The sequence below is a fragment of the Gavia stellata genome, chromosome 5 (assembly GCF_030936135.1).
Source record: "Gavia stellata isolate bGavSte3 chromosome 5, bGavSte3.hap2, whole genome shotgun sequence".
In the NCBI taxonomy this organism is placed as follows: Eukaryota; Metazoa; Chordata; class Aves; order Gaviiformes; family Gaviidae; genus Gavia; species Gavia stellata.
The window spans coordinates 44912192-44928072 of record NC_082598.1 but is presented as its reverse complement, the minus strand read 5'-3'; the positions used below and the strand labels follow the sequence as shown (position 1 = coordinate 44928072).

Sequence of the window (15881 nt, the reverse complement as noted above, 5' to 3'; positions counted from 1 at the left end):
ACATCCATCTTTATAAACTTTTACTTGGATAATATCTCAGATCTAAAAAGATCAAAGACATGGTGGAAATGACCCAAACCAGGTGTATCTTACAAAGTGTGTCTTGATGGCATTTGACACTTATGCACATGTGTTTTGGAGAGGGGGGCTTTCTTGGTTTTGGTGAAGTTTTTTTTTTTTTCTTTTCTTTTCTTTTTTTTTTTGTCCTTTATAATGGAGTTCCTGCTTTGTGCTCAAAGTTATTATAGTCTGATTGATGGCTTTACAGCAGCCGTTAAATTAATTGGTTACTGTTACATTTTCTTTCACAGCATTTTTTTTTGTAAATTATTCCTTGCACATTTCATCTCCAAACCTTTTCTTTCTCTCCTGTCCTCCTTCCCCTCCTTCCACCTGCCTCTAAAGAGAGGGAATAAAGGGAAAAGTAACACAGAAGGAAGGAGAGCAAATACCCTTACAATTCTGCTGAACAATACCATTCAGCACATTTGAAAGTCAGTATGATCCTGTTATAAAATAGTATGAAATCTACATCACTAAAGCAGGTTTACTTTCCATCAAAGTAAAATCAAAATTGCAAGTGGCAAATGTATCCTGGTCTTTAAAAAATGAAACCAACAAAAGCAATTGCAACTTTGACTTGTAGATTCAATAAGCTTTTTAATTTGTTTTCTCCTGTCTTACTGATCTACGTTAACCTTTATTTTAAAGGTAGAGATTCTATAGATGTAGAAGCACTGCTAGCTACTTGAATTACCAGATGGATTATAGTTTGCAAAAGTCTTTGTACTGCAGCAATGCAATATTTTTGATTCATGATTCTCTTCAAGGATGCATCTTTCTAGGCATTACCACTTTCTTAATATAAATGTTTCATAGTTCTTAGGAAAAAATACACAAATGTAGGCAATTGAAACAAAGGATGTGCTGGTCTTTACACAAAAGGTGCAGAGCCCTGAGACCAGCAGCTTTTGACTGTCTGGAAGGAGCTAAATGCAAATTTAGCTTGTAGGAAAGGTGAAGCACAAAACATGCATCTTCTTTGATACTGGATTTTGTAGCATTTTAGTTCTAAAGGTAGTCAGTATCAGTATTCAGAGAACATTGTTTAGACTTTCTCTTCCAAAGAGGGCATCTGTTACCACATATCCCTTTATCTGCAAGACCTGAAGCCTCAAAATGTTTCTATATACTAAACAGCTTTCAATCACATGACATTCCTGCCATTCACTCACAAGTGCATATGCATGTGCATGCACACACTCACCCTATTCTTCATTTGGTCTGATGGGCTACAAAGGACACAGACTGGATAAATTCCCATCTGTGAGGATATCATTATTATATTTGAACAACTCTACTCTGGTGTGTATTTGATATCTATTTATTCCAGCCCTAAGAAAGAGAGAAACCTAAATGCACCAGAGGAAAAGAGCTGTAGAAAGAATATTGATATGAATAAGCTAAAAGATAGTGAAACCCTGACAATGTATCATTACAAAAACCAGGAGACATCATATTTTTATGAAATGCAATAAACCTCAGACTGCAGCAAAAACTATTTCGTATCACTGTAGAAATAAAGTTTGCTTAATTGAATTTTTTTTTAGGACAAAGACCTGATACATGTTTCTGAGTGCCATGATGAAAAAATAAATGCCATATAAAAATTTCCAGGAGTATATATAGAGCAGGTATGTTACAGATCATAACTCTTGTTGAAAACTAAACAATAAGCACATGTAATAACTTTCATACCATGCTTACCGAAAAAAATCAAAGCTCCTTCTCCTCTATGGTATTGCATATCGCAGGATAAGACTGAAATCTGTGATAACACAATGTCTTTACAGAAGTGGAAATTATATATAGGCATTACACACAAGGTAAGCTTGTATGAACACATTACGTTTGTGGTACTTCTAACACATTTCAAACATATGCAATTTTGTCTGGATGTGTCGATGTGGCACATTTAGGTATACTCAGAATACGCTGTTGGTAAGAATTGTGATTTAATAAAACAGAATGTACTATTGTATACATACAATCATATTTTTGTATGCATTTCCTCTCATTAGAACACAAGTTTAAAACAGCTCAAGCGTATCCAAGAATAAATTGAAAATGTATTCTTTTCTAATGGTTGTCGCCTGGAACTGAGATGTATTTAATGCAATTTTATTCAGAAGTTCAAATTTCAGGCAGACTTAGGTAAATTCTGCAGTCATGCCTTTTGTTAAGCTTAATGTAAATAAAGAATACATTGTATGGACAAGCCACAAAATATTCTCTAGACAAAGAAATCAAACATTTACATCTAAGAGGAAAAAAAAGTGCAGCAATAGTTATGTCATTGTATGTAGTTCTAGTTTTTTGCCTTTCTCTGCTTTATGTTTTGATGAACAAAACACTTTTCACTAACTTCTTTACTTCGTGCTGCTGTTTTTCTTATAGTAACAGAATCATAATGAGAGTTAAGTGCCAGGTTAGTCTTCACCTTTGATATTAATGATTCTGTTTATGAGCAAGAAGAATCATTTAGATGACTAACATAACATTTACACTCACATTTTAATGCCGGTTTTGTATACATGTTATTATTCACTGTAACTGCACTTTTGAAGGCTGACATTTTACACTTTACAAGAGCAAGGACTTATTTTTTTTCTTGGTTTATTTTCTTTTTTGAAAGCTCTAAGTTTTCTCTTAATTGCTCACTACAGTAATCTAGAAGCTATGCGTGGAAAGGATGGAGCTACATAGTTCCTTAAAAAAACAGCCCACCAATCTGGAAGAGAATTGTCATTTACGATTAGTGTGAAATTGGCAAAGAACAGTAAGAATAACAAATGGGGATCAACTTGTAGCAGTGCAGTCCCCTGTAGCAAAATGCAAGGGGTGACACAATTGCTTTTTAGGATTCAGTCATGCAACAGGTATCTTGGAGATGATGGAATCCTCTTTCAGGCTATCAAAGACCATGATAGGAACTTCTTTAAAAAGAACATTAAAGTAAGTTCTTTTATGCTTTTTCCACCATAAAACCTATCATTTGTGCTTACAATAATTCAGACAGAAGATACTATGCATACTCTGTTGATATCACTGCCAAAGAGATGCATTAAAAAAATGCATAGTGTGTAATAGTAAGTTCTGCTTCAAGTTGTGTAAATCACCCAAACTGTGACACAGGACTCTTCATACATTCACCTCGTGCTGAGAGCGCACAAAAAAAATGAAAGAATATCAAAACCCATGTGAAAGAACATTCAATTTAATGGAAGCTATTAAATGGAAAGCTATAATTCAAAAGGATAACATATTATACTACGTATTGCATAAATTGATGTTTAGTTTGTGGAATATATTTCAAAATCACAAACCGACTGGCCCAAATCAACAATCAATAAATTGGCAACAATAAATTTTTCATCCAAAACTTTAGTGGGCATACTTTGACATGCTGGTGCCTTTTCGTTTTCATTTGTATCTTACTGAGAGGAGCCCGACCTGACATAAGAAATCAGTACAGAAATTGCATAAACATATACTAAAATCAGTTCTTTCCTTCTTTCCCTTCTCTGTTGTTTTTCATATTCTAAATTAGACCAATGAATATTATCACACTGAATATTCCAAAACGATCACCTTACTACTTCCTGATGTAACTCAATGGAGTTTTATTAGATGGATGCTTCAGACTTGAAAATAAAAATTGTTCTAACACCTGCTTCAGGCTTTTGAGAAGCAATTGAGCCAAAACAAAAGTCAGGCAATTTGCTCCAAGCCTGAGTTTCTCTGCACTGAAAAATAAGCCCAAAGTTCCCATCAGAAAATTTAAAATCTTACTGCTGAGAGAGCATCCTTCTCTAAGGAGCTCTTGAATTATAATTAACGTGCAGGAAGATAATTACAATGTCTTAGAAATATTTCTTCCCGAAAGCATTTTAACTTAACCAGGTAGCCTCAGAAACATAAGAATAACCTCTACGGACTGTCATTCAAACACAAGATTTGTTCCACTGGTTAACCACAGCAGGAAGAAATGAATCCACCAGATCCTTCTCAGACTAGCTTTCCTTTTAAACAATATACATATTTAGGAAGACAACAAGTTTACTGAAAAAAATCTACAGTGCACAGAACTAAGCAGCGGCAAATAGGTAATGAATAAGGTCAAGTTTTTAATTTACTTTTAGATTTTAAACAGACCCAGATAAGATAATTCTAATTCTGCAATCCAGAACACTGCACAAGACTATCTCTTACAAAGAAAAATAAAGTTGTCTCTACTGCTAGCACCATGGGAAGTGGGTGGGAGAGTGTAAAGTCTAAGGGTTTAAAAAAAAAAAAAAATTAAAAATAGCAAGGCTGGTTCATAACTCATATTTCCAATATTTCTATGTTTTTATTTATATCTATTACAGTAGATAGGTTTTGAAAGCCATACTTAGTAACTAGGGCTCCACTTTGTCACTACGAGATAATATGAAATACAGATCAGTCCCAAATATGATCTATTACTCCCAATGCTAGCAGGGCAGAAGGCAAGAAGACCTGTTCACTGATTTATTGATTCTACAGGAAAAACCCAGGTTATTACCAGAAGTGCAGCAGAAATCAGACACTGATACATTTTCCTAATTGTCTCTGCTTGGAAAACCAAGTGAAGTAGTTGCTCTTGGAGTCCTAGGGCGGTTTTATTGACGTATAGAGTGAAGCGAATGAACGAATGTCCCAGGTGGATATCCACTGAAGACAGCCACAGCTGACTGTCAGGCAGGAGTACCAGGAAACAGGCAGATAGAATTGGGCAGAGTATGGAAGACTGAGAGCACAAAATGATGTGAGATTACTTTCAAAAACCTGCAATTAACTCAGTGGTTACCTCACAAGTGGGATATTTAAGGTCACAATAATGAGCTGGAAAAGAACACAGAGATGGATCAGCAAATTAGTTTGAGCAAATGCTCTCTCTCTTTCCTACCTGCCAAGCAAAATGGTTCTGGCATGGTCCTGGAGTGCCAGGGGCAGGAGGGGTAAGCACAGTGTCTTAGGGCAGTGGGAGCTATAGCCCTACTACAGTTTTCACTGTTCATGTGCTCTTGCCCACAAATAAAATAGTATTTGATTCAGCACAAAAGAATGAAAGTGCAGGATTTTGCCTTACTCATGCCGTATTGATGAAATACTCTGTTGTACAAGTAAAAAAAATTACTTTCACAGGTAGAGTTACGTAATTTTATAGTTACGTGACAATAATTTGTAGATATTCCAGTTGGCTTAATTTTATAATAGTACATGCACAGAAATATATTGGCCAGCCACTGTTTTTACTTATTAACATGTATTACAGTAGATTTTACAAATAATTTCATATTGAATTCATATCTAAATATTTTAAGTTTTGTCCTTTCATTTGCCTAAAATAGTTTATTACTGAAATTCTTACCAGAAACTTATATGCAAGATAAGAAAAGTCTTTGCAACATGCTAAATTTCTGTGCTGTCAATGAACAGCAAAAGCGAATGGTAAAATTGAAGTGTTGATTTCTCCCCCACCCCTCTAGGGAATGTTTGCTTTTAAAATCTATAGATTGAATAGGTATATACTAACTAGTATCTGGTATATAACAAACAAACCAAAGCCATTCTTTCTCATTATGTCTAGATAAGACATATTCAATGTTCAGCAATTCAGTTTAATCTGTAATACCGTGTAATTCAGAGTTAATGTACCTAGTACACTAAACTGCCCAAGCATACACTGCAAATCTCAGGTGTCCTCTCTGAATAAACAACTTAAGAGCATTATGAAATACGAATCTGTATTTGCAGAATCTTTGCTATATTCCATTTCACAAATAGGGAGGTACAAAATCCAGGGATATCAGGGAACATCTACTCTGCTCTGGAACAGGAGCCCCATATATAACCAAGGGTGGCATATACAATACACAGTAACTATTAAAATGTAACTATTTGACCCTTTTTAGTTTATTCATACAGGCAAATGAAAGCAGTAAAAGATACAGAATCAAAACAATATTTTTCTAGATAAAGACTTTCTAATTTTTGTTGGGTGCATGATCCGACACTGTATAGAACTCAACTCTTGCCTTTGGATTGTAGTTTACATCACCTAGACGCTTCCAATCTTGTTTTGAGGTGCAATTTTGTTACTACTACTTTGTGCCATGTGATATTAACCTGAAAAGTTAGGTGTCTGTTTTTCTATGTATACACACATATATACCATCACGTTTCACAAAAAAAGCATTCTGAAACAGGCAATAAACTGGAACCTGGCTTTCCAATCAACTGTCTTTCAGCATTTGAAAAGCTTCACTGGCAGGTAGCTTCACATAGAAAAATTGATCCCAAAGAATGAAGGATGCTATACATCAGAAATACATTAAGTACATGCCTGAAAACCTTGCTTATTAATCTACTACTTCAAAAGATGCAAGCACCCCTTTCTAATAAGCACCTATACCGATTTCTGCAGAAATTACTTCAAAATAAATGTTAGTCACTGCCGTGTGTCTCATGTCAGTGAATACGTTTTGTCACAGTGTAACCCACGCAACTGACTTAAAAAAGCAGAAAAAGTAATATCAAATCAACATAGATTTACAGTAATTATAACTATAGACATGCACTTTAAACTCTTAGTGAAAATAGTACACACAATTCACTGTGATCAAGCTTGCAAGTATACAATGATATGCTTTTCAAAAACAGGCAACAAGTCAGGAAGAGATTCAGCCATATCCTACAACAGGCTGGATATATTGTACACGTTTTTCCTTGCATTTTTTTTCCTTCTTAATGTAAAAGAGCAGAACCTAACATGTACCTAGTTTCTTTAGCTGAGAAATCACAATTGTTTTTTTTACAGCTCTGAGAAAAAAAAACGTTTTACAGTGTGTACCCCACAGAGGTTAATACTGTGGGGAAGGGGCCTAAGGATACCGTGCTTGCACTGGATGCAAATTATTTAATCTTTAGATAAAAATATAATACATGGCAGATGTATAGGCTGGGATTCAAACAATTATTGAGTTTTTAGCTTTTACCTCCTATATATCCTGGCTTTTTGGCATAGATTTCAGGCACATCTGAACCAAAAATACAGAAAAAGGGGTATTAAAAAAAAAAGAACTCCAGTACAAATTACATTTTGCTTCTCCCTACAGTCTCCCTTCTCCATTTCCTAACATCTAAAAAGCATCTAGATATAAAGTCCTGGCTGCAGTGAGCCGTAAATCCCTGTAAAAGAAATTCAGAGTTCAGTCCAAAATGATGACACATTCATAGCTTTACACATTACAGCTGTTAGTATTTGGATAGGGCAGGGGGAGCAAAAGCAAGCAGTAATTCTGTCTTAAGACAAAGTGTTAATGTAATGTTAAGCAGTTGAGGAAAGCAGGTGAAAAAAATGCAACTGTTATTTACTTACTATTATTACACATATTACAGTAATAACTACTTGAATACTTATACTTTAAGACAGATTTTACATGGAAACCATAATGATAGGCAGTAAAAACTTAAATTCTGATGTTTATAAAGAAAACATCAGAATATGCATATATGGTCAACTGGAGTAAAGTACTGTGTTATATTTGATAAACTTAGTTTTCTTTAAATGATTTCACGTACCTTTGAAATGTTACTTGATCGACTTGTGGAACGCCCTGGGGATTTGTCATTCTGGAAAACAAAATTACAAGATGAAGAAAGTTATGTCATTCGAATTCTACCTAATAAGAAGTAGCACTCTTTGTGATTGTGAGTGCACAGAGTTTCTCTTCCTCTATTTCTCTTCAGTTTGGCTACTGACTGTACAATGGGACACTGCTCACCGAATGAATCATTACAATATTCATGTGAATTACATCAGTAAAAGTTGAAAAAAGTTCTGTAAGAAATTAATGTTAACACTTAATTACTGTTGATTTATTTTGCTTTTTTTAAAAACAACATTTTAAGTGAAAGATTATTGTATCATCACGAAATTATGATGGTACATACCATGAAAACTGGTACTCCTGTATGAACAGGAATGTTACATGATTGATAAATAATAAAATCCACCTAGTTATACTGGACACATCCCTGCTCAAAAAGTTCAATTCATCCTTTCAGGAAGATTAAACCAGCACTATATAACTTCCTGGCCAGACATGTTCTGAGAACAACAAATAGTAACCAGTCATAGATACAGTTCAATTTAACACCTACCCCTCCCATCCCCTCTCACCCACATACACACCATATGTTGAAATCCATTAATAAACTATATGTTGAATAGCTACATTTCTAGACCACAACTGTTTTTTTTTTGCTGGCAATTCAAAGGAGGAAGTGAAGCAGTGGTTCAATAATTTGTTCAGTATTTACACTTCCCCAGCAATAGATTCAGCTTCATTTACACTGAAAAGGTAAACGATATTTCACAAACAGTGTTCATCCCTTGATAAATGCTCGTATCTTAGGGAGGTCACAGAAATGTTTTTCTCAGGACTGAGAATGTGGGTTCAAACACCTAAGGTGAAATATAGAAGATATAATAAGATTCTTACCTAGAAGGGGTTGAACTAGATACCATTTATGCAAGGTTGTTGAATTTCTTACTCAGGGCAGGGGACAGGGAGGAACAGGGGTACAAAACCCAAAGTAGACTTTTCACCTGTGCAGCTTATTTTGCAATGCATGCATCACTGTGGCAAGCAGACACATACATTAATAATTTCATGCATACATGTTCATAAAAGGCTTTCAACTTGATGATGACCCATCTCTCCTCATCCTTCATTAAAGGACTACAGAAAAATACAGAAACTGCCAGTTAAAAAAGGCTAAATTTCCTCCTCCATTAATGCACATGTCTAGGCTAGAAATTAGTATTTCCCCAATAATATGTAGCACGAGTAATTTTGTAATGGCAAAAATGACAAAAAAAACCCCCAACCTTAGACAATTTGTCAGCAAACGTTTAGGAAAAAACACTTTGCCATTTTTATATCAAAACAGCTGCTTCAATCTCAACCCCAATAAGCACGCCCAAATGAAAAACAGTTACATATTAATTTATTACTTTCTACAGAAAGTTTCAAACGTACTTGCTCTTTCATAAACCTACTGTATCTCCCTTCCTTCAGATGGTAGGTAGCTTATGTTTTTGCTCCATCACTCAGCACCATCAATCTTTTGCACTCCAAATACTAATATACTACACTACCTCTCATTACTTTGTCTTCACTAGCATGAAGTAGCATAATGTATCCCTGCCCTCAAAAAAACAGCATCACTGAACTCCCTGACCATACATCATCCTCCATTTTATTCTACCGTACTGGCTAATTCTCAGGACTTAACCGCCTTCAGGTTTGTGTGTCAGAGTTTCTTCTTTTTTAGGAAGGATTAAAATTAAAAAAATTGTTCAAGTTATGCACTCATTTATTACATCTTATCCTTGAGGTTGGCCCTACTTTGAACAGGGAAGTGAACCAGACGATTCCTTCTGACCTAAAGCATTCTATGATTCAAATATTACTTCTGTGATACATTATCCACTGTAGCTTTGGTAATAAATCAATAATTACTTATACTTTCTAGACAACATTAAATATATACAGTTTTGAATGTCTTCATTTATATCCATTGAAAATATACTTTGGATATTCTGGGTCAATGTCCAGAGAAGTTCTGCCTTGCCTTAAAATAATAGAAGTTATGGACCCATGAAATTAATTGCCCTTTTGTGGTTAAAAATTATGAACAGGGATCATAGCTGAGAAACTGCCTGCTAAAAGCATGCAAACTTTATCCTCCATCACTTGGACTAAAGAAATATTTTGTATTTTCTGACAGCGCAGTGGACTCTGGAACTCTAACGTCCTTTCTTTCAATAATCTGTCAGCCAAGATTCATTTTCAAAATCTATTTCCTGACTACAGCTCTCTAGGCTTTTTACATGATCCGTTCCTCAGTATGGCACGTATCTCCTTCACTTTAGTTACAACAAGCTCCTGACACTCTAACTGAAAACTCCTAGCATCCAAACTCCACAAAGTACTGGATCACACATTGAATGGTCTAAGCTGAAAGAAAGAGTGTTGGCTCTACAGCTTTTGGAAAAAAAAATAAATACATACATTTAATGAGAATTTCCAAGTTCAGGTATTTCATGGTGATTTATCCCAAAGAGGATATAAATAAAACACAAAATGTTGCACTAAATAACCGTACATAAATCTTCATTCAAGTTTACATTGAACTTGCATGACTGTTCATACAAAGAAAGAACAGAATAGAAAGGATACGGCAAAATCTCTTTTGAAATGTGTCCTTAAAGAATGTCTGTGTGCTTCTATTTTAATAGTTTATCTTTACAAAGTACTCACATTGTTAAGAATAATTGATTCCTTTTCTTACTGTAAGTAAGTGAAGAGGAACTATCTTTATTGAAGAACATTTTTCCTACAAGCTTGCTAGACACTAATAAAAAGATTTTTTTTTTCCACACATTTAATATTAATTTACATTTGAAAGTTTATATCCAAAGAAATATATGTTCAAACACCTATACAGATTTTTGTGCATCAGGGAAGTGTCTTATCATGTCCTTCCAATCAGATTATTTCAAAGAAAGTAGCATCTGCCTTTTAGAATTAACACTTCTCAGCAGGAATTACTTAACGTCTATAACTAGGGCTCTTGATCTCCCTGACTGGGTTTTCTAAATTTACACATACAGAGGTCTGGCCCTTGAGCAAAGTAAAAACAAAATATTCAGAGATCTCTCTTACTAAAATTCTCAAACTGTCATTTTCTCCAGTCAACAAAACAGCAGAACAACTCCTTCCAAGACTCCTCCTGGCCATGACAGGTAGGAGCTTTTCAGATTGTATGTTGTATTATGCAGTCCACAAAACCCACACTGGAATGCCTCTCCTTATTTCCAGACATCCTGTACCACAAATATCTCATCTCTTCTGTCTTGTATTACATCCTGCAACTCATCACTCTTCAAAACTGTAATAACACAGAAAAAAGTTCCTGTAACTATTCCACTGGAATATCAAGAAAAATCAGTCTGCGTTTGTAAATTTCGTAAGAATTCAGTTTTACCAAGACCATTTACAAGGATATCATTGAAAATGCAATTCAACCTTCAATATAAATTCTGGGAGGAAGACAAAAGAGAAATAATGCCATGAAAATTCAGATTATGACATGTTCATGAACCAGCCAAAATTTAAGCCTGTTAAACTTTCTGATGCCTTAAGATACAGTTTCTCCCAACTTGCAAATGTGACTTATATTGTTAACAAACAGCATTTTTATTAAAGCAAGAGAATAAACAGGGTAGTAGTAACAAAATCGTAAAATACTGTTGTGAACAGTTCAGGCTCTCATTCTAAGGAGGAAAGTGGTAGATTAGCTGGTTGCTTTCTGACTTGCACTAAATTGTCATACACACAGTTAATGATTTAAAGTCTTGCTGGGTAGCAAAGCGCATTTTAAACTTACTACCTAATCCGTTTGTCTGGTTTCTTCCCTTTAGCTGCCCCTTGCTCTGCTCTGGCTCTGAGCATCACTTGGGCTGACCCAGGCAGCCAACGGATTGCATTTCATCTCTCTGAAGAGAGCATGAAGAACTAATCACGGTATCTCAACTCACGGGAGAATTGTAAGCAACAACTTCTGTCACACACATACACTCCACCCACCCTCCAAAAAAACCCTTTGCACAAAATATTTCGCCTTTGTTTTCTTTTCTGTGGGCTCTAACCTTTGAATCCCAGTGGTGCAACATGCTGCTTCACAAATCTGCACACAGTCCTCAGGTTTAGAGTTCTATACGTGATTGTAATGACAGGTTTTCTTCTAGAAGCCATATCACAACATATCACAAAAATAAATGTCTCCTAAGTGTTAGCACAACACAAGTCAAATGAAAGCGGGTTTGCCTGCCTGAAGTCCCTTTCCACCTAGTCCCCCCTCACTGCATCCGCACAGGAGCCTCCTTTCAAGAGGCTTTTCACTTCTGGAATTTTGAATGGGAGCAGAAACTGCTTTTACTTTACGGCCTGAGCTATCAGATATGTAGATGACCTCAACTAGCAATGTCAACCACTGGAAATCTGAAGAGCAGGAATTAACATTATTAAAATTGATGTGTGGACTCGATACACTTACCGGTATACTTAAGATATACTTCAACACCTTAACATGAAAACAGAAAGACAAAAAACTCAAAACAGGCATCATTTGCTTTAACCGATTAACAAAAACTCCAATGCCCATAATTAACTAAGACATAAACACACTGTGTAATTACTGGGTATTATGCATAATTTTACTGTGGAACCCAGAATGTTTTCAATACCAAAGAACATCTGGGTTCAAAATGACAACTCACAGAAGAAAAGCCCGTTAGGAATATGAAAGACTGTGATGCAGATGCAACCCTTAATTAAAATAACAATAAAATATAAATAATAATAATAATTAATAAAAATAAATAAAATGTCAATAAAATACATATGTATTGTTTGCATTATTCGTATCTACTATATCACATATATATAAATAAAACATCTAAATTAATATAACATCCATCTATCTATGAACGTATTCATATGTATAGATATGTAAATGTATTCACTCTTTTCCTAGTTATCTGCTACTGGGCACGGCCAGAGCCAGGATAACACTGTCTCCCACAGTGTGGCTATTACATTATTCAAGAATTATTTCACAGTTTCTCGTGTTGGGGTCTAAAGTACTAAAACAAACACAAGTATATACATATTTATTTATGACTATTTATACCAAGAAGATAATGACAATGTAGTACTGACAGAGCATACAACCTGCCTCTTGGCCAGTTCGGACCTGGACAGTCTTTTCTCTACAGGAAGGAGGGGCAGGGGGAAATCAGTTGCTGGTGATAGCACCCTATCAACTTTCAGAGAAACTGACAATTTCTAAACAGCTTTGATGTGGGGAATTTCAGTCCTGGAAGGAACTCAAAGCAGATTTTAGCCCTAAAATAATACTGAGAAAGCAGCTCATCATGAATTGACAGTCATCTTTTATTATTCATGGAATTATTTTCTGTGCTGTTACATATTTTATCTGATTTTTTCATACTTTCACATATTCAACAGTTAGCCATAAAAATCCTCTTATAAATGAATCATACCACTAAATCACCAAATATAAAATCATTGGTAGTTAAGTCTGTATTTGAAAATGTAAGAAAATTTATCTCCATTCTTTGTAAACAAATAACTTGCCACTCTAATAAATTTTAACTTTACTAAGTTCAACATTCATGTCAAATCACCTACAAGGTCACTAGGCAAAAAGCCTGTGGAGAAGGTAAATCTGAACAGACTGAAGGCCTATACTGTAAATTGCAGCTGTACAAAACCAGCTGATCATCACAAACAAAGCTTCTGAGGATGCTGAAGCATTTCAGACATGCCATTCTGACTGTCATCTGTGGAAACAGACTACATAACCCAGTGTGACATAAAGAAGTTAGCTTTATTACCCTAGAAGTTGCATATTTTCCAGATTTGTATGTGGGTAGAAGAGTATATAGCAATGATCAAGGAACCTCCCTATTAGTGGGCTCTTGGGTAACCTTACATAAGAATAATATAGAGGTGCTTTACTTGTCATATGTCCTGTTACTTATTTTGTGACTAAGATATCTTTGTGGCCCGATTTGCAGCACATAAGACTGTAAAAATCACACATTGATACTTTCACTGCAATAAGGTTTGGAGTTAAACATTTCAGGAAGTTATTTTCTTCTTCACCATTTTTTCCTCTGAACAAAAATCTACAATGCCACCAACTGCATGGCACAGACGTATCACTGTGTTACTTACAGCTGCTTCTTGCACTGGTATCTCCAGTGGACTAGGTTCCTTTCCTCTCATATCTTATACTTTCTTACTCCGCATCAGTCTCAGTGGACTCAGTGTAGCAGCTTTTTTTTCGCATAGCCTGCTAATAAGCATGATAAGAGTAGCAGAATCTGATCCACCATACTTTTGAGTTGAAAACGGTAATTACAATTTAATGAGGCTCAGAGCAATTTCTATCCCAGGCCAACATGAGTCAATAGCATGCTTGCTGTTAAAACATAAGGGTTTCACAGTGATGCTTCTACCTGCAATTACATGGAGAGCTTACATGTTACAACGTTCGGTTACTTTCTCTGTATTGCACAGATGTACAAGGTCAAAACTGTTTTAAAAATGGGAATAAATACACCGTTACAGTTTAAAAAAAAAATCCAGCATTGAATCAACCTTGAAGCACAGCACAGCCTTGCACAGAATACAGTCAGAAAACAGCACATATTAAACATTCACCTGACATAAGTGCAATTCCTTTAATAGCTCCCCCATAAAGAGCCAGATTTTACTTTGTTGTACCATACTTAGCAAAAGTGAAAAGTTCCTAGAAATCCTTGCCAAAATGACAAATGAAACAGTCATGAAGCTGGAAATAAGTTCAACACAAATCAGTAAACAGACAATGTGTGTCACATAGCTGCCCTTGAATGATCATGAGATAAGAAGCTAGCCAGAAGCTTTTATCGGAAAATTATTTCTGGTAATGCCTAACACTAATGAGAATAAGGTTAAAGGAACAAAACTGAAAATAAAAAAGACCAGGATTTCAGAAGATCAACATATAAGGGTGAGCAAGAGTCTAACAAGAAAGAAACCATACACAGCAGTCAAAGGGTCTTGCTCATTAGTACCTCCTGCTTTCTAGGAGCAAAGTGAACTTGTTCCTACTGCAGTTAAGATAACCAGGAACCGAGGGCTGGAAGTGGCTCTCATTTCCTTCTGCACCTGCAGACCAAGAAGAGCCATTTGATTCAGTTCAGAGGCTGAAGGAGATCACATCCTTTCCCTCATTCAACGCAAGAAAAGAACTTGAACAAATCTTAAACTGATCTAAGAACCGTCTTCTACATTTTTCTGCTGCAGATTACATACTTTTTCATCCAAGTCAGTAAAATGCAGTGCACCAATCCACCTCAGCCCCATATGACTCAAGGTCTGAGCACTTGAACAGGGGAAGTTTCCAACGTACGCTATTTAATTAAGTTCCAGCATATAAAAAAATATCACAAATTGCCTACATATCCTTCAGCAACAGAACATCCTTCAGAAAGTATATTTGAAGCAGACAAGATGCTATAACACCCCAACTTGAAGTATGGTATGTTTCTATGTCCAAAGCATCAAATTATTAAAATACCAAAGAGAATTGAGGGGATTTGTCAAAACAAATGTGAACAAGAAGTACCAGTATCTTACATTGTTCGATACAACGCGTCACATTTTTGATAAATCTCTCCACTTACCTATGCTAGGAGGTGAAATGTATTATGTTGCTCAGGATAGACTTGGGCAATAAGCTATACACTGTTGTGTGGCAACAGCCTGGCACCAGTGGATCTTTCTGCCTCCTCCGATCCAGGGCAGCGCAGCAAATTGCACCTACTGGCAGAGAGGTTCGTGGTGCTCTTCTTTTCAAAAAGAAATCAGTGTTACATCACCCAGCTTATTTCCAAATGACACTACCCATCAGAAGCTACGGACCAGTCCTAACCAGTCCGTAGATTAACGCACTCTAACAAAACATGATTTCACATGACTGTTCTCATTTTTTAGGTAGATGTGAAATTTCCATACACTCCTAGTTTCACCCACTGAATTCATCAGCTGATGAACAACGTCAGGATCTTTTTTTCAAACTAACCAGGTTTCGTTTACCCTTTTGCTTACTTTAACCTTAAGAAAAATCACAAGCATTTAATCCAAGGTTGT

The 15881-nt window shown here is 35.7% G+C and overlaps 1 protein-coding gene across 1 annotated transcript in view; it reads right to left on the bottom strand.

Annotated features, from left to right (window-relative positions):
- Positions 1-15881, bottom strand: part of MARCHF1 (membrane associated ring-CH-type finger 1) — a 92733-nt gene that overhangs the window by 40370 nt on the left and 36482 nt on the right. Inside the window, exon 2 of the mRNA XM_009815186.2 lies at positions 7669-7719. Coding sequence (XP_009813488.1) covers positions 7669-7719 — 51 coding nt within the window. The remainder of the gene's footprint in view (positions 1-7668; positions 7720-15881) is intronic.